The following is a 19,902-nucleotide window of genomic DNA, read 5'->3' on the forward strand; positions in this document are numbered from 1 at the left end:
GAGCAGCGCAGAGCTCACCGGCCATTCCTTCGGTCATTGTGGGGTTCGGGTGATGGAGGCCCCGATCGTGATGAGAAACGAGGGGGAGCCTCCTGGAGACAAGGGGCACGGCCGCTCATTTCCACGCACCAGACCCTCTGCTGGATGGTGCTGACGCGCAGGCAGGGAGAGGAGCCAGGCTGCAGGCGCCGGCGCTACGCGGGGGGGGGGGGGGGAGCGGAGGCAGGCCTGGGGGGCACCACGGCCGCCCAAACGGAGGGCCAAGCATGGTCCCCGAGGAAGCTGCCAGGGGACGGGCTCAGCCAGAGGGGCAGGTGGACGAGGCCACGAGTGCACCCGCCCAGCATGGGGCCTGCACTCCACACTGTCTCCACCCCACGCTCCCTCTGCACCCCACGCTCCCTCTGCATCCTACACTCTTTCTAGCACCCCACACTCTCTCTGGCACCAGGGACCTCGGGTGACTCAAGCAGGCTGGGTGCCCTTTAGCAGGGCTGGCCCACAGCAGACGGGGAGGATTGAGTGCCCTGCCCAGCCAGCGCCCCCAGAGTAAAGCACGAGGGACCCCAGCCCTCTGCGGCAAGGACGCAGGCGGGGACCACAGCCTGGAGGGTCAGCATCTGCGAGAAGACCACCAATGCCGCTGAACCGCCAGCCTCCAGGGGCCTGGAGGAACCAGGCAAGCAGGATGTGGACACGGAGCCGGCGACCCTGTGAGACGGGGTCAGACAGTGTTCCCCGAGGCGGCCACAGGCTAGCACCCCGCGACATCGTGTTAGGAAGATTACAGCCTGGAACGAGAGCACCAAAAGTAATTAATCTGTGAGCAGATTTTATTTAAGTGTTGATTCATGGTTGCTCTACAAGCCAACAGCCCGTCAGAGCGCAAATTAACGAGCTAAACGCCGCCGGCCCCCCGTATTTCCGACCCGGTATTGGCGTTCTAGAATCCACAGATTTTTAACTTATTGATTGAGGACACCAGGACAAATGGCCTTGGCGCCAAGTTCCCATTAACGACAACGGCACCGAGTGACTAATCCCCAGAGCGCTGCGGTGAGAAGGGCCGCCTTCTCCTGGCAGGCAGCTCTAATTAGACCAAAACGAGAGGCCGCATCACCAGGCGCGAGAAGGCAGAGCCGGGGAAGGGGCAGCTGGGGGCAGGAGCGCGGGCAGTCCAGCAGGGCAGCGCCGGGCGCCACACAGGCCCCGACAGGGCGGGCAGGGATGGGCGGCACGCGCCAGCCTCAGTGGTCCCAGCCACAGGCACACTGAGCTGCTGCTCCAGGCCAGCCCGGCCAGAGGGAGGGGCAAGGGAGCACGGGCCGGGCCTGTCCTCGGGGAGCCCCCGCGCCACGCCAGCCAGGGGGCAGGCATGGGGGCCACAGGTGTCTGCAGCAGCAGAGGAGGGGCTGCACCGAGGGCAAGTCCGACCCCCAATCGGACCCTCCCGGGCTCCCCGCCACAGCTCCTCACCAGGTCCTGCACACAGGGCGCCCCAAAAAGAACCGCCGAGCCAAGAGCGCTGGGCCTCGAACAGGTGACCCGGCGGTAAGCACCGCCCCGAGGCAGGGTGGGGAGGCCTCGGCCAGCTGCCCCCGAGGGCCTGGCCCTCGGCACCCGCCCCACAGCCCGGGTCCAGCTGCCCCCAGGGAGGTGCCCCCAGCGGGGCCAGGCATCGCCTCCGGGCCCCAGCCCTGCCCAGGCCCCGCCAGCCCGCGGGCTCGCCTTCCTGCCCAGCCCCTGACTCCAGGGCCGCCGCCTCACCCCCTTCCAGCTCCGCGCGGCCCCCCACTGCCACCTGCTGCAGCAGCGCCGGCTCCCAGGAGCACCTGAGGGCCTCAAGGCTTAGATCACGTGCATCCACACACACACTCACACACACGTTCACAAACACATTCACACACACGAATCACACACATTCACACACACGCACATGCTCCCACACATATTCACACATGTACATATTCACACACATACATTCCCACATCTTCCCACACTTACGTGAACTCACACACATACACACACACATGCATACTCATACACACCCTCCCACATGCATTCACTCACATTCACACTCATACATATTCCCACATACACCCACACACATTCACACACACATAGGCACACTCCCACACATTCACACTCATACATTCACACACATACACACTCATTCACTCATACATTCACACACTCACACATTCACGCTCATACATTTAAACAGTTATTCACACTCACATTCACACTCATACATACATTTCCACACATTCACACACTTACATGGATTCACACACATACGCACACTCACACATTCACACTCACACATTCACACACACATGCACACACCTACACATTCACACTCACATTCACACTCCCACACTCACACATGAATTCACGCACACTCACACATTCACACATCCACACTCATACATTCACACACACATCCACACACCTACACACATTCACACACACACATTCCCACGTGTGTTCACACACTTCCGTGACTTCACACACTCTCCTGCACACATCCCCGCACACCCGCTCACACGCCACACACACGACGGCCTCTGTTGGCTGAGAAGGCGGATGACGGCGAAGGGCCCCGAATCCACCAGTGTCACCCAGGGAGCCTCGTCTGATGAACCCACGGCATCGCCGACATCTGAACGCGAGGCAGGGGTGGGAGGCGTGGCTTCTCCGCCCCACCTGTGGGCGGGGCCCGGGCAGCAGGAGACCCCCCAGCCGGGAGCCACCTGAAGCTCGGGTCCCCCGCCCCTCCACCACACAGCACCTGCGCAGTCCCAGCCCCGTGCTGCCCACCACACCACGAGGTGTTCCTGTGACAGCTTGGTCCCGTCCGCCGAGAAGCCCCCTGAACCGTGCTTCCCACCCCCCGAGTCTCTGCGCACCTTCCTCCTGGTCAGCGCAGGCTCTGCCTCCTCCAGGGAGCCCTCCTTAACTGTCCCTGCTCCACCACGGCCCTGGCACCCACGCCTCCGTCTCCAACGCTGGCAGTGTTCGGCCCTCGTGAGCTGCTGGCAAACATCACCACCAACAACAGCCCTATGGCGCTGACAGGCTGCGGGCTGGGCCGGGCCTCCGGGAGGAAAGCCCCGAGCTCGCTGTGCGCAGACCTGCCTCCGGAGCGCCCCGTTGCCAAGTCCTGCCGTGACGTCCCAAGCGAGAGACACTGCCCCCCTCGGCGTCAGTCTCGCCATCCATAAAACGGGGGTGTAGTCGCTGCCGCAGGCTGCTGCGAGGATCGGCCTGCTGTGGGCAGAGCCAGGGCAGCGGACGGGCACCCGCGGGGCCCCACGGCCAGCGGCTGCTGACCCGGCCTCGACCTGGTCCCGGTCACCGCTGGGGGAAGGGGCGGTGGGGCTGCCCTCTGCGGTCCAGGTGCAGGGGAGGACACTGAGGCAGCAGCGAAGCCCACAGCGGGGGGGACCCTGAAGCTGCCCTCTCCCTCCCGCCCCTGGGAGAGGCCCAGGCCCCAGTGCCAGCCAGACAGCGGGCCAGCCCGAGGGCTCCAGGGAAGCCTGGGCGCAGGTGGGACTCTGGTCCTGGCGATGGCGCCCAAAAGAGCAGGGACAAGAAGGAGCCCAGGGACAGGGCGCCAGCGGCCTGAGTTTGCTTCCCAGCCCCCTGCCTGCTCACCCCACCTGTGCCCGCCAGCAGGACCCTCCCAGCACTGACTGCTCCGTGGGTGCCCGGGGCCCCAGGGGTGTGGTGAGGGCTGCTCCTCCCCCTCACTGCGCTCTCCTTGGCACCCTGCTTGCCCAGAGCCCCCCAGGAGTCACCCGGCACGAATCCATCTTACCCTGATGCCTTTTCAGCGTGGCCATGAAAGCAGAACCCATTTGAAGGCTTTCCGTACAAGCTGGAATCGTTCCTAGGGCCTTTCAACGGCAATGAAGTGACAGGGTTCTAACCCACCCCAGCCAGAGGACGCTGGGAGGAGGTGAAACCCAGTGCAGCACAAATGACGTGTCGGATAGTGATTAAAAAGCCACGTCTTTATCCAGCCGCACAGTGTGGGGCTGGGACGACCTTGGGGTTCCTTTCCCAGAGCTTCAGGGGGGACTCGGGGTCCAAGAGGCAAACCAAGCGGGAGTCTGCCGGTCCTCGGGCCCGTCACCCGCCACCCCGAAACCACGTGACGCTCGAGGATAAGCGGCTGTGGCCGTGGACCCCCGGAGAGCCAACGAGAAAGGGGGTGGCTAGCTCCAGGGAGGGGGGCACCTTGGGGTAACAACGGAGAAAAACGCACCTGTTTCGAGGTCTGTTAAGTGCAGGGCAAAGTCAAAGCCGCCGCTGAGGATGTGCCGGCCGCAGGGGGACCAGCGGGCGGCGCGCACGGCCTCCGTGTGCGGGGCGTAGGTCTGCAGGCAGGCGCCCGAGTCCACGGCGTTCCACACCTGCAAGGCAAGCACAGACGGGCAGGGCCGCGGGCGGGGGCCGTGGGGGGTCTCCCGCCATTGGGCCCCAGAACGGCATCCAGCCTTGGGTGGAGCGTCCCCCCAAAATGTTTCTGGGGTCTCCCACAAGGAGACTGCCTGTCCTGGGTGCTGTCAGCGGCCTGGCCCTTCCCGTCGCCACACACCGCTTGCCGCCCGGAACCCCTTCATCCGGCCCCGAGTCCTCCCCAGAGGCATCCTGAACCCCGCCTGGACGCTGCCCAGGGCCAGGCCACAGCCCCAGGCCTGCCGCTCCTGCACGGACAAGCGGGCAACAGGCAGACACCTGCCTGAGGGGCAGGTGGGCCCTTTACCTGGGAGACAGGTGCGCCCGCCACCCCCACCTGGCCTTCCTTGGGGAGATGAGGAAGCCCCGGGCACCCCGTGCCCTCTGCTGTCGTCTTCAGCCTGCCGTGTGGCGCCACGCACTCAGAGCCAGGGCCACGCGCCCAGGACGGAGAGCCCAGCGGCTGCTCACCAGCTGGCCAGGGAGAGCCGGCTGACTAGGGCAGCCCGGGGACAGGCCGGCAGGGCCTGGCACCCGGAGGTGCCCGCGGCGTGCTCAGCGGTTCAGAGGCGGGCGGGAGGAAGGTTGGAAAAGCCGGAAGCGTGGTGTGAGAAGAGAAGGCCAGGGAAGGGGAGGAGACAGCACCGAGAGGGGTGTGCCCTGAGGCCAAGTGCAGGGAGCACCCCGGAGAGGCCGCGTCAGTCGTCAGTCGTGGGGAAGGCCGATGATGCGGGGCTGGACCCCTGGATTTATTGGCTGGGGAGGGGTCTGCTGTGATACTCCTTTAGTTTAGAGTACGGTTTCAATATTTCACAATTTTAAAGGCTGAATGAAAGGGAGAGGAGTTGGAGGAGAGGAGGAGAAGGGATGGGGGAGGAAGGGAAAAAAGCCAAAAAAAGAAGGAAGGGGGTGCAGGGAAGGAGGGGGCAGGAAGGAGGAGAGCCCTGGAGCTGGGCGGCACGGCGGCCAAGGGCAGCCCGCGGGCAGGCTGCGTTCTGGCCTGGGGCCCCCTGGATCAGCAGGGAGGTCTGTGAGCTGTCGGGTAAGCCCCCTCGGAAGTGGAAGCGGCATCCTCGGGGCTCCCAGCTGATGCTCGGATAACAGTGGTGCCAGCGTCGATGCGGCCCGTCAGCCACCTCCGAGGCCACCCACGGGGAAGGAAAGAAGCGTCTTTGCTAACCCTTCTCCTAACTGAACTTAGGTCACTAAGTCAGGTTTCAATGGTCACTGTCAGGTTTTAAAGATTAGTTCCCACCCATTGCAGCGGCCTGAAGTGTGGCCTTTTTAAAATGAAATAATTAGAGATCCCCACCGGCTTCCAGGGAACGAAGGAGCTAAGTCTTCTCTCAGGTGGTCTAGGGTGGCTGGACGTATTAACCAGAGACACTCAGCGTGTCCAGCAGAAAGCACAGGGAAGTGCAGGTGTGGGAAGGAGGTGGCGAGTCCAGCACGGCACAGCCCTGCCGCCCCACGCTCGGTGCGGCGTCCACGTCCTGGTCACCGAGACGCGGCCCAGCGGGCCTCACTCGCTCCCAAGGCTGGCAACGTGGCCTACTACTTTAGCCACAGGTTCAAGAAACTGTTCCTTCCTGCCTGCCTCTTGTTGTTGACTAGAAAAGAAGTATGATCTCTCATAAAACAGTCAAACTCTACAGAAGTACAAAAGATGAAATCCCGTGGGAATCAACAATGGGACGGCGGCTTCCCCAGTTATATTGGAAATACGTGTGCTCTGTAGAAAAATGTGTCAAACAATAGAAAAACACAAGGAAGAAAATAAGAGTCATCCATAATCCCACAACCTGGAGATACCGACTGTCAAACTCCTGGGTGAGTTTAACCCCCCAAAGAAATGAAAACAGCGACTCAAGCAGACATCTGTACCCCAGGGTCCGTGGCAGCATCGTCACAACCGCCCAGGGGTGGCAACAGCCCAGGGTCCATCGAGAGGAAGGGAGAAGCAAGACATGGGATTTCAAACAAAGGAAGAGTATTCAGCCACAAAAAAAGAATGATGTTCTGAGACCTGCCGCCACATGGGAGAACCTGGGAAACGCTATGCTCAGTGAAATGAGCAAGGCATCTAAGGACAACTAGTTTATATCACCTGGAAGAGATGACCAGAAATAGCAGCTCTGCAAAGAAAGAAATTAGGCTAGAGGTTACTGGAGGGCAGAGGGAGGGGAATGTTTGTTTGGGAAAGATAAATAAATCTGCCAATGACTTGGTACCCCGTGGGTGTTTGAAACCCCCTTCTATTTCTTTGCCTTGATACTTCTATTTCCATCTGAAAAAAAAGAAGGAATGAAGTGCCAACACATGCTACAACATGGATGAAACTTAAAGACATCATATTGAGTGAAATAAGCTAGACACAACAGGACACGTATCGCATGATTTCATTTACATGAAGTATCTAGAATAAGCACATCATAGAGACAGAGAGGAGATACAGGTCCCAGGGCTGGGAAGGTGGGAACAGGGAGTTGTTGCTTGACAGCTGATGAGCCTCTGTTGGGGTGATGAAAATGCTCTGGTCACAGATGGTGGCGATGGTGGCCCAATGTCATTGACATCACTGAAGTATACACGAGTAAGTGGTTAAGGGGGAATTTTGTGGCATATATGATGCCACGATAAAAATTAAAAAAAAAAAAAAAACAAATTTTTTTAAATGGTTTAAACCTTTGCCTCTTCCTTGTCCCACCCTGCTAGCTCCTGCCTTGGAGACCCACCTCACTCTTCTCCACCACTTGGCAGCTCCTATTGCCCCAGGAAGTCATTCTAGAGGCCACTCTTGGGCTCCCATAGCCCACTTGTGGGTGGTCGGCATCCAAGCCCATGCCAGAGGGATGGGATCTGAAACAGGTGGGCTGAGAGTCAGTTGCCAGGAAACTTGGAGGACTCCTTGCTGGGACCTGAGCTCAAGGGCTGGAATCGTGTCGAATCCACAGACCACCTCAGGAGAACTATCTTAATCTCTCGCCGTTTATTTAGGTCTTCTTTAATTTCTCTAAGAAATGGTTTGGAGGTTTTAATGTAAAGATCCTGTACATCTTTTGTCAAATTCATCTCTACTCATATTTTCATGCTATCGTAAATGGTACCGCTTCATTTTCATTTCAGATCGTTCGTTTCTAGTAATGTAGGAATACAATTAATTTTTGTATCTTGGCCTTGCATCCCACCACCTTGTTAAACTCCCCTATTAGTTCTAGAAGCTTTTTTGTAGAGTCTGTAGAATTTTCTACATAGATGATCATATTGTCTGTGATTAAAGACAGTTCCAGCTTCCTTTCTGATCTGGATGCCTTGTACTCCTTTTCGTGCCTTAACCACTGGATAGAATCTCCACTACAATGTTGAATAAAAATGACGAGAGTGGACTTCCTTGCCTCATTCCTGTTAGAGAGAAAGCAGTCAGGTTTTTGCATACCTAAGGATGATATGATAGCCAGTGTTTTTCATAGATGCCCCTATCAGTTTGAGGAAGTTCTATTCTATTTCTAGTTTGCTGAGTTTTTATCAGGAATGGATTTTGCCCAATGCATTTTGTGTGTGTGTGTGGTATCTCTCCATTTAAGGTTTCTTTACTATCTTTCAATAAAAGTACACAAGTTTTTCCTATCACAGATCTTGTACTTTTAAATATATTTTCTCCTAGATATTTTATATTTATTGCTGCTGTTATAAATCCTATTTTTTGCTTTTTGTTTTTATTTTTTTGTCTTTTTTTAAAGATAAATAGATCACGCAAAACGTTACATTAAAAAACATAAGAGGTTCCATATACCTCCTCCATCCCCCCCCCATCAACACCCCCTTTCATCAGTGAGGCACATTCATTGCATCTGGTGAATACACCCTGGAGCACGGCCACACCGCCCGGACCATAGTTTACACTGCAGTTCCCACTCTCCCCCTGTCCATCCAGTGGGTTATGGCAGGATAAACAGTGTCCTGCATCTGTCCCTGCAGTATTGTTCAGGACAACTCCAAGTCCTGAAAATGCCCCATATCACACCTCTTCCTCCCTCTCCCTGCCCTCAGCAACTCCCGTGGCCACTGTTTCCACATCAGTGATTCATTCACTTTCTTCCATTGCTAGAGTCACAACAATTCTATAGTAGAATACCAGCAAGTCCCCTGCAATCCGTATTACATTCCTCCATCTTGTGGACCCTGGGATGGTCCAATGCATTTTTCTGCATTTATTGAAATGATCGTATGGCTTTTCTTTTATACTCCACTCATAACATAAAGTTACACTGATTGGCTTTCAAATGTTAAGCTAATCTGGCACTCCTGAGACAAATCCAAATACATATAGTTGGATTTGACTTGCTAAGATATTATAAAGAATTTCTGCATCTATGTTCAAGAGGGATATTGGTCTTCAGCTTTTCCCTCTTTTCCCTGTTTTGGTATCAGGGTAATATTCTTTCTGCCCATCTCCCTTTTGTCTTTCTGGGATTTCCATAATAAGTTGGGAAGTGTTCTTTCTTCTTTCTGGAGATTTCTGGAAGAATTTGTGTATAACTGATATTATTTCTTCCTTAAATGTGTGATAGAATTCACCAGTGAAGCCATCTGGACCTGAAGTTTTCTTTGTGCAAAGGTTTTCAACAAAAATTTCCATTTCTTTAATATTAATAGATGGAAGGCTTTGGGGTTCTCAATTTCTTCTTGAATGAGCTTGTGTTGTTTGTCTTTAAAAGGATTTTTTCATTTCAACTAAGTTGTGGCTGGGATAAAGTTGATCATAAAATTATCATAATGTCTCTTTAATATCTACAGCATTTGTAATTGAGTCACTCTCTCATTCCTACTATTGGTAATTTGTGTCTTCTCTCTTTTATTCCTGATGACTCTATCTGTAGGCTCATCATATTCACTGACTGATTTCAAAGAACCACCTTTGGTTTTGATGGTCATTCTTTATTGTTTTTTCTGTTTTCTATTTAAATTACTGCAGCTTTTATCTTTTATTATTTCCTTTATTTTGCTTCCTTCATGTTTAATTTGCTCTTCTTAGTCTGGTTTCTTCAGGTGGAAGCTGAAAAAGTTTATTTCAAAATTTCTTCCTTATTGATAACAGCTGTCATTGATTTCTACTTTAATTCTGTCATGGTCAGAGAATATGTTTAGAACGATTTGAGTCCTTTTAAATTTATTGAGACTTGTTTTATGTCCCAGAATATGGCTATCTTGGTAAACATTCCATGTGCACTTGAAAAGAATGTGTATTTTGCAGTTGTTCGATGGAATGTCCTATAAATGACAACAGGCCAAGGCAGTTGATAATGTTGTTCAAGCTTTCTATATCTTAACCGATTTTCTGTCTCCTCGATCTATCGATTATTGAGAGAGGAATGTTGAAATCTCCAGCTCTAATTGTGGACTTGACGGTTTCTCCACTCAGTTCTATCAGTTCCTGCTTCCTGAATTTTTAAGCTCCCTAGTTACGTGTATAAATATTTATGTGCCTAATGTTATATCCCTAATGTTATATCTTCTTGATGAAATGAACCCTTTTTCATTACAAAATGACTCTCTTTATCCCTGGCAATATTCTTTACTCTGAAATCTATATGCCTGGTAGTAATATAGCCACTCCAGTTTTATTTTTACTACCATTAGGATGGTGTATCTTTTTCCAACCTTTTATGTTTCACTTTTTTTGTGTCTTTAATATATTTAAAGTGGGTTTTTGTAGGTGTTGTATATTGGGTCTTGCCTTTTTATCCCACCTAACAATCTTGGTCTTGATTTAACAGGGGTGTTTAGACCATTTTCATTTAATGCAATTATTGATATAATTTGGGTTTAAATCTTGTTATTTGTTTTCTATTTATCACAACTGTACTTTGTTCTTTCTGTCTTTCCTATTTTTCTGCCTTCTTTTGGGTTAACTCTTTTATTATTTCATTTTATCTCCCTATTTTAGTTTCCTAGGCTACTTAAAGCCGATGCCATAAAATGGGTTGGCTTAAACAATGGGAATTCAAAGTTTACAGTTTTGAGGCTGAGGAAATGTCCAAAGTAAGGCATGATCAATGTGACAATGGTTTTTTGGGTTGTCTTGTTTTGTTTTATTTATTTCTCCCCCCAACCCTGCCCCCTGCTGTTTGTGCTCACTGTCTGCTCTCAGTGTCCACTCACCATGTGTTCTTCTGTGTCCGCTTGTCTTCTCTCTAGGTGGCTCCGGGAACCAATCCTGGGACCTTCTGGAGTGGGAGAAAGGCGCTCAACCGCTGGGGCCACCTCAGCTCCCTGGTCTGCTGTGTCTCTTATCTCTCCCCTCTGTCTCTTTTTGTTGTATCATCTTACTGCACCAGCTCTCTGTGCAGGCCAGCACTCCACGCAGGCCAGCACTCCATGCAGGCCAGCACTCCACATGGGCCAGCTCTCTGCTCAGGCCAGCTCGCTGCATGGGCCAGCTTGCCTTTACCAGAAGACCTGGGGAATCGAAATCTGGACCTCCTATATGGTAGACAGGAGCCCAATCGCTTCAGCCACGTCCATTTCCCCAGTGTGATGTTTTCTCCTCTAAGACCAGCTGCCAGTGATCCTGGACTCCTCCCTTCTCTTTTGGGTTTCATAGATTTCAACTTCTTGATTTGCGGCTTCTCTCTCTCTCTCTCTCTCTCTCTCTGTCTCTCGGCTTTAATACATTTATAAAGGACTCAAGTAATAGTATTAAGTCCCATCCTGAATGAGATGGGTCACACCTTAACTGGAGTAGCCTCATCAAAAGGTCCTACCTAGAATGGGTCCACACCCACAGGAATGGATTAGGTCTAAGAACATGTTTTTCTGGGGCATACATAGCTTCACACCACCTCACTCTCAATTTATATTACTAACCACATTTCTTTGTTTTATTTTATTTATTACTAGATGCTTTAAAAGTTATAGGGGAAAACAGACTTGGCCCAATGGATAGGGCATCCACCTACCATGTGGGAGGTCCAGGGTTCAAACCCCAGGCCTCTTTGACCCATGTGGAGCTGGCGCATGCACAGTGCTGATGCACACAAGGAATGCCGTGCCACACAGGGGTGTCCCCCATGTAGGGAAGCCCCACACACAAGGAGTGCACCTTGTAAGGAGAGCTGCCCAGTATGAAAGAAAGTGCAGCCTGCCCAAGAATGGTGCCATCCACACACGGAGAGCTGACACAAGATGATGACACATCAAAAAGAAACAGATTCCTGGTGCCGCTGATAAAGATAGAAGCGGTCACAGAACAACACACAGTGAATGGACACAGAGAGCAGGCAACTTGGAGGGGAAGGGGAGAGGAAAAAAAAGTTATAGGGTACATCTTTAACTTACCAGTCTATCTTTAAGTAATACTATAACATGTCCCTTATCAGAACCTTACAATATATTACCATTTCCCCTATGCCAGCCTTTGTGCTATCATTATACACTTTATACCTTCATATGTTGTAAACGCCACAATGCATTATTATTTCTACTTTAAAAAGGCAAATATCTTTTAAAGTGATTTTTAAAACAGGAAAACAAAGGTCTTTTATATTTACCCACTCATTTACCATTTCCAGTGCCCCTCATTCCTCTGTGCAAAAGTAGATTTCTATCTGGTATTATTTTCATTCTGCCTCAAGAACTTCCTTTAACATTTCTTACAGCCTTTATATGTTATGGGAAAAGTCTTTATTTCACCTCCCTTTTAAAAAGATATCTTGCTGGGTATAAAATTTTAGGTTAATAGTGTTTTTGAGGGTTTTTTCCCTGTCCCACTTTTGGTACTTTAAATACATGGTTCCTCTGTCTTCTGGGATTGCTTCCGATTAGAAGTCTTGTCTTTGTTCTTCTGTAGTTACTGTGTCTTTTTCTCTCTGGCTGCTTTTACGATTTGTCATAAGCAATTGCATTATGCTGTGCCTTTGAGTACTCTGCTTCAGGCTTCTTGTGCTTGGGGTTCATTGACGTTCTTGGTTCTGTGGGTTTATGATTTTTATCAAATTCGGAAAACTTTCGACTATTATTTCTTTAAAGATTTTTTCCTGCCTTCTCCTCCTTTGAGGACCCCGGTTTTTATAAATATTGGTGAACAGGAAGGTGTCCCAGAGTTCACTGAGGCCCTGCTCATTTTTTCCTATTTCTAGTAATTTGGGGTAGAATCCTGGACATAACAAAGGAATCTTGTATAAACTCTGGATTCTGTTATGTTCCTCAGAAGAATATTCTTTATTCTTTAAACAGGTAGCTAACTGGGCTCTACCCTGTGGGGGCAGCTGCAGAAATCTCCATTCAGTTCTCCCAGCCTTAGCCAGGCTTCCTGCAGCAGGGGCCACCCCGAGATCTGAGCAGCTCATAACTGCACGCAGTTGCATCCGCCCTCCTTGACTCCCTCCTCACCTTTCTGTTGCTAGTTCCCCCAAGTTCTGTCACCTGTTCTCCAAGGCAGTAGCCCCACAGGGGTGCTCTCCAAGCTGTGGCTGCCCCGCTCGGCGCAGCCTGGTCTGGCCACAGGGAGCAGAAGCACCCAGGCCCCTGGCCTCTTCTAAGCGCAGACTCGGCTCCAGTGTCCGTGGCATCTTTGCTGCTCTTCAGCTCCTTCAGGCTGTGCTGTCGTGGAGTGCACAGCTGTCAGCCGAGGGAGGGCCAGGCCGACGGAACGGCTGCTCCTTTCCTGGGAGCCAAGTGTACGATCCGAACTTAGGCATCTGCTTCGCAGCGGTGGAGAGTAAGCCTGCGCCCCGCCCCACACCCGCTCCGCGAACTCCTCACCCCAATGCTTTGGGGAACCGCTTCCCCACACCCAGCTTTCTGGGGGGCTATTTAGGGGAGTGGGGGGTTCCACACACTTGTTCTGTGGGTGAGCCACCACGTCGCAGGACACAAGAAGGCTGGAGGACGTCGACAAACTGGACTCATGGCCCGAAGGGCAGGACCTGGAGTCGGAAGTGACGCGAGGAGAAGAGCCCCCCAGGTACTCCCGCACACCCCCGGCTCCACGGCTGCTTGGAGGGGGCTGGGAGGCTGAGTCCCCGCACCCACAGCACAGGGGCTGGCGGCAATTCCACTTGAAGCTCCGAGGGCAGGGCACCCTGCTGATACCTGCGCTGCCGCAGGCTCCCATCTGCAGCAGGGCCGGAACTCCAGGCGCATTTACATTTCACACCATCCTCCTAAGTGCCTCCTAAAAGGTTTTCTATACCAAGCGGCTGCAAGGTCACGTCTCAGAGTAAAGGGTGCGGAGAAACTGGATTAGAATCTCTAAGTACGGGGCGTGCATTATACACGAATTTCAGGCAAGTGTTTTCTCTATTCAGTAAGGGCAGAACAAAGGAAGGAGCGTGAAATGTCAACGGGAGATGTAAAAGGGCGAAGAGTTTTCTCAGAGCAAAAAGGATTAAGAGCAAGCTCCTGAAGAAGCGTGCGGGCGCGAGCGGGGAGGGCGGGGGCGCCCCCTCGGCGGCGGGGGCCCCACCAACGGGCCCCTGCGGCCCTGGACTCCTGACGAGGGCCCCCGATCCTGCCCACATGCTGAGCAGTCCTCCCCCGCTGGGCACTGCCCTGACCCCGGCCGAGGGCTCCCCGGGCCTCCCTGCCCCCCGCGGTGGGCTTCACCGGTGACTCCATGTTCCAGATGAGGAGCGTGAGGTGCAGGGCAGGTATCCGGCCCGGCTGCCCTGGAGAGGTGACGCAGGGCGCAGACCCGGCCGGCTGGCCTCTCCACCGCCGCCCTTGTGCCTCCCCCGCAGTGCTCCCCGGCCTCTGCCCGGGCTCCGAGCCCCGCTCTCCCCCCGACGGCCCTCACCTCGCACGGGGGCTCCCCGCTGGCTTCCTGCCGCCCGGTTCGGCTGTCCACGGCAGGGCAGCCCTCCTTTCTGCCCCGCGTCATCTCTGCCTGCCCCAGTGCAAAAGCCTCGGAACTGCTGTCTCCCCTTCCACTCGTGCCCCGTAAGCGGCCAGGGTGGCCCCGGGACTCAGAGGTCAGATCACGTCCCTCGGCTGTGGAAACCCTGTGGCGGTTTCCCGTCATACCCAGAGCAAATCCCACGTCATGTGGCCCCGACTCCACCCCAGTCACATGGGCGTCCTCGCTGCTCCTTACATACCTCCAGCATCCTCCCACCGCAGGGCCTTTGCACCTGCCATCCCTCTGCAGAATGCTCTTCCCAGTTAGCCAGAGGCCCACTCGAGTCTCGACTCTGAGCAGTGTTCCCTGAACCATCCTACCTCAGTGCTGCTCCTCGTTCCTCTCCTTCACCATGGCCAGCTCTACTTTTTTCAAGGCATGTATTACTGACCAACATACTTTTTTTTTTTCACTTGTTTGTTTTTTGTCTGTCTCTACCACTAAAATATAAGTCCCACAAGAGCAAAGACACTGTATATTTATTGTCTGGTTTTTTACCCCTATATCCCCAGTGTCCTGAACAGGGTCAGACACATAATAGAAGCTCAAAAAATATTTGCAGCTAAATGAAGGGCTAGATGGAATAAATGGATGGGTGGGTAGGGGGAAGGGTGACAGGTGGGTGGGTGGGCGGCTGGCTCTTCTAGCTTGGGGTCATCTGCCAGTTGGACAAGTAGGCCCCCCATCCATAACCTTACCCAGTTTGTTTATTCTAAGCTGCGAATGGGGAACAGAAGAATGCTAAGCTCAGTGCCCTTTGGCCATGAGAGCCCTCTTCCACTCTCAGGGTAAAGAATCAGTTCTTGGAGCTGAGAGCTATTTCCCAACAAGCCGCTGGTCTAGGTGGACCAAGTCACCCCATAGATGTGCCTCTACCCCTCTTATGTTTACAAGAAGAGCCTGAAACTCTCTAGCACCACAAGGACCTTGGGCTGGTTCCTGCTCTTCAAAAAAACGAAGGTGTGATGAAGCGGCCAAGGTGCCCCCAGGGCCCTGGGCGAGCCAGGTGCCTTTCCAGATCAGGAAGCGCTCGGCGCCCGGCCTCCTGATGCACCGCACCTCTGAGAACTCAAAAACGGAAAGAGCTTGGCGCTGGAGATGGCCACTGGCTCCCACGAGCACGCCTGTCTTTGTCCTGCACTGCCGGGGGTGCCAGTGCCCGCCCGGTGCCCGTTCACCCTTCTTTGGGTATGAGCATCCTGACCTCCTGTGGGAAGCCATCCCTCCGCCACTCGGTCACTGTGATGCACGGGTGCCATCTCCAGTTTCCGGAAAGGACGTAAGCCATGGCCAGCGATCGGAGCCAGCAAAGCGCAGTAAAGGGGAAGAGGTGGACCCTTCCCAACGGTGTCACAGAGTAGTAGCCCTGACGCTGAAAGAGGCCGTCATGGGGGAGCACATATCTGAAACCAGAGCGCGGTGGAGGAGAGAGCCAAGAGCTGGAGAGCATGAGACTGCTTTGAGGGTGGCCAGGTACACAGCCCTCAGCCTTGTCACCCTGAGCCAAGGGTCACATTTTGCTTACCCGACTGTAAAGTGAGTATCCCGTCACTTGCAACCAAGAGTTCTAATCCAAATTCACTCCAGAATTCTGCCAGGAATTAGCATCCATTCACCGGCAGCACCTGAGAGCTTCTCTCTCCAGGAGAATGGTTTGGTATCACCCATCTCTAGTCTTCGCAGCCCTCTGCCACCATCACCATCCGTCGGCAGGTGGGGTGTCTCCTCGTCTGAGCGCTGGCACTCGTCGCACGCTGCTGGGCACTCTCACACTGGCCTCCCCGGGGGCACCTGGGAGGCATGTCCTAGGGCTTCAGGTTGAAATCACAGTGTCCTGGAGCAGCAGGCCTCTCCCTCTAAGGTGTGCTTCCTCTGAACACAGGTAAGTAAAGGGGTTTGGGCCTGGGCTCCTCTTTCATCCTAAGAGGTAGTCCCTCCTTCAAAAATGGAAGGGGGAGGGAAGCGGTTGTGGCTCAACTGATAGAGCGTCCGCCTACAACATGGAGGGTCCAGGGTTCAATACCCAGGGCCTCCTGACCCATGTGGTGAGCTGGCCCACACGCAGAGCTGCCATGCACAAGGAGTGCCGTGCCATGCAGGGGCGCCCCCACGTAGGGGAGCCCCATGCGCAAGGAATGCAACCCACAACAAGAGCCACCCCATGTGAAAAAAGCACGGCCTGCCCAGGAGTGGCACCTCTCACATGGAGAGCTGATGCAGCAAAATGACATAACAGAAAAGAGACGCAGTTTCCAAGTGCCGCCTGACCATGCAAGCAGACACAGAAGAACACACGGCGAATGGACACAGAGAGCAGACACGGGGGCAAGGGGAGAGAAGTAAATAAAATAAATCTTAAAAAAAAAAAAATGGAAAGGGAAAGGAGTGGGTCTGACCAGGTTAGAATGTGCAAAATCAGATCACGCCATCACTCTGATGCATCTTTTCCCGCGGCGTTTTTCCAAATTGTAACTGTCTTGTGAGCCTCTAGCAGACTCATAAGGGAAACCACTTCACAGGTGTAGAAACTGAGGCTGGCAAAGATCAGCTGTCCCTCCCTCCCTGGGGCATACACAGGTATCTGTTCAGAGTCACACGGTGCCCGGAACCCGCTCGGGGCTGGGACCACTGGGCAGCAAAGTGGCTCAAGGGGCCTGGAGGAAGACGGCGGCATCAGCAAACGTGCGGCCCTCACCGCCTGGGCTAAGTGCCGTGCAGGGCAGGACAGGTGCTAGGAGACGGGCTCAGCAGGCGGCTTCCCTGCGCCAGGGAGGGCAGAGCACTGGTGGGAAGGAGGCTGCGGGAGAGGAGGGCACGGCCGAGGCCTGTGGAGGGGCTGCGGGCGGAGGGGAGGGCCCCGGAGAGCAGGCGGAGCAGAGCACACAGGCCCTGGCCGACTCCTGAAGGGCGGGGAGGGCCTCCCCTTGACATAAATGGGTGGCCACCGCCGTCGAACAGGGTTTTCAACAGGGGAGCAAAGCCATCATCAGGGTCTCACTTCTCAAGAGACCAGAAGTGGTGCGGGAGGCCAGCAAAGGGGGCGTCCAGGGGGAGAGTGCAGGCTCGGGCCACGGCAGTGCAGGTGAGCAGGAGGAGCCGGGGCCCGCTGGAGAGCTGCGCTGAAGGAGAATCAGGAGGGCTGGGACAGGGGTAAAAACTTTAAAACTCCACGGCACTGGGAAGTGGACGTGGCCCAATGGATAGGGCGTCAGTCTACCACATGGGAGGTCCAAGGTTCAAACCCTGGGCCTCCTTGACCCGTGTGCAACTGGCCCATGCGCAGTGCTGATGCGCACAAGGAGTGCCCTGCCATGCAGGGGTGTCCCCCGCGTAGGGGAGCCCCACGCACAAGGAGTGCGCCCCATAAGGAGAGTCGCCCAGCGCGAAAGTGCAGCCTGCCCAAGAATGGCGCCGCACACACAGAGAGCTGCTGCAGCAAGATGACCCAACAAAAAGAAACAGATTCCTGGTGCCACTGATAAGGATAGAAGTGGTCACAGAAGAACACACAGCGAATGGACACAGAGAGCAGACAACTTGGGGGAGTGGGGAAGGGGAGAGAAATAAATAAAATAAATAAATAAATCTTTTTTAAAAAACGCCACAGCACCCCAACTTCACATGGACTTGAAAGTGCAATTTAAAAATGTGCTCTTGGGAAGTGAATTTGGCTCACCTGATAGGGCATCTGCCTACCATATGGGAGGTCCAAGGTTCAAATCCAGGGCCTCCTGACCCATGTGGAGCTGGCCCATGTGCAGTGCTGATGTGTGCAAGGAGTGCCCTGCCACACAGAGGTGTCCCCCGCGTAGGGGAGCCCCATGCACAAGGAAAGCACCCCGTAAGGAGAGCTGCCACGCACGAAAAAAGCGCAGCCTGCCCAGGAGTGGGGCTGCACACACGGAGAGCTGATGCAGCAAGATGATGCAACAACAAGAGACACAGATTCCTGGTGCCACTGACAGGAATACAAGTGGGCACAGAAGAACACCCAGCGAAAGAACACAGAGAGCAGACAACTGGAGGCGAGGATGGGAGAGAAATAAAAAATAAAAACAAAAAATTAAAAATTAAAATCTGCCCTCATCAGCGGTGGCCAGCGCTCCACACCATGCACGGTGGGTGGTGCGTGGGAGGCCAGTCTTTATGCACGATTGTTCCCTAAACCCACAACTTCTCCAGCAAAGGAAGAAGACGCGGGGCCAGGCGGAGGAGAGCAGCTATAGCGGGCAGCGGGAGGGGTCATGCTCCTGACCACCCCGAAGCAGAGGCAGAAGCGGACGCTGGGATTCCTGCACCCATGACAGCATCGCAGTGACATGTATAAAACAGGGGCGGGGCGGGATGGGCAACAGGGGAGGTGGCCCGGGAACCGGGACAAGGAGAGGGTCTAAGACGCTCCTGCTTCGTCCACTGCCGAGCGAGGGCTGCCCCCGGGTTCTGTCAGCCCCCTGCCCAGCATGGCCCCTGAGGCCCGGCTGTCATGTGTGGCCACGCCCCAGGAGACAGGCGTCCTGGCCTCAGTGGACCAGAGACCCAGCCAAGGCAGGCCCCAAACCCAGGTGGCCACACCTCTCTTGGGCAGCCAGGTCGCCTGGCTCCCGCTGCCGTGGCAACCACCGCAGGTCGGGGCTCTCTCTGCTCCCCAGGAGGCCCTCCAGGGCAGCCCACGAGGATGTGCCCCAAGCCCTGCGCTGCGGCTCACGCCATGGTGCGTGCGGGGCTCCCTGATGTGGTCAGGAGGGGAGTGAGAGTTTTCACCAAGACCTCCCACCCCACCACCCCCAGGTTTCCATCCAGAGGCCCGGGAAGGGGTGCTCCTAGGACTTAGAGGCGCAGGGTAAAAGCTTGGGGGTGGGCTCAAGGAAAGCCCTCCCAACTCCCCCAGGCCAGGGGAAGGCCCCCAGGCCGTGCCCACACGGTCAATGCCTACCCCACGCAGCGTCCCCCGTCCTGGGAGGCAGGGTGGGTGAGGCCAGCCTCCCGGGGACCACACAGCTTGAGGGACTACTATGTATTCCCATTGCCAGTCATTACTTCTCTTCCCCTTTCATTTATTTAAATGTTTTTCTGATTATGAAAGAAATACGAGCCATTTTTATCATAACCCCCATCCCCATCACACTTCGACTCCCCCATGCCCACCCAGCCAGGTGCCTGCACAGGTGCTGGAATCCTCGCCCACCCCTGTGAGGTGGGTGTTCCCAGACCACTTCACAGACGGAGTCGGAGGCTCCAGGGATGAAGGAAGTCTCCACGGGCCCACCCAGCGTGACCCGGGATCCAGAGCCAGAGCCCAGGTCCTTCTGTCTCTGCAGCGCATCTCACCTGGGTGCCAGGTGCAACCATCCTAGACCATGGGTGAGGTACTGTGTTTGCTAAGCTGCCAAAATGCGGGAACCATGAAATGGGCTGGCTTTTCGATGGGAATTCGTTGGCTTACAAGCGCACACCTTGGAGGCTGTGAAAATGTCCCAATCAGGGCTGCATCAAGACGATACCTTGTTCCCGCAAACCGGCTGCCGGCCACCTGGGCTCCT

General features: G+C 54.4%; 1 protein-coding gene across 3 annotated transcripts in view; it reads right to left on the reverse strand.

The window, feature by feature from the left end:
- Positions 1-19,902, reverse strand: part of WDR25 (WD repeat domain 25) — a 150,177-nt gene that overhangs the window by 54,353 nt on the left and 75,922 nt on the right. For all 3 annotated transcript variants that reach the window (XM_058291656.1, XM_058291651.2, XM_058291646.2), the window contains exon 3: positions 4,271-4,418. In XM_058291656.1, coding sequence (XP_058147639.1) covers positions 4,271-4,418 — 148 coding nt within the window. The remainder of the gene's footprint in view (positions 1-4,270; positions 4,419-19,902) is intronic.

The sequence above is a fragment of the Dasypus novemcinctus genome, chromosome 3, assembly GCF_030445035.2.
Source record: "Dasypus novemcinctus isolate mDasNov1 chromosome 3, mDasNov1.1.hap2, whole genome shotgun sequence".
NCBI classification, from domain to species: Eukaryota; Metazoa; Chordata; class Mammalia; order Cingulata; family Dasypodidae; genus Dasypus; species Dasypus novemcinctus.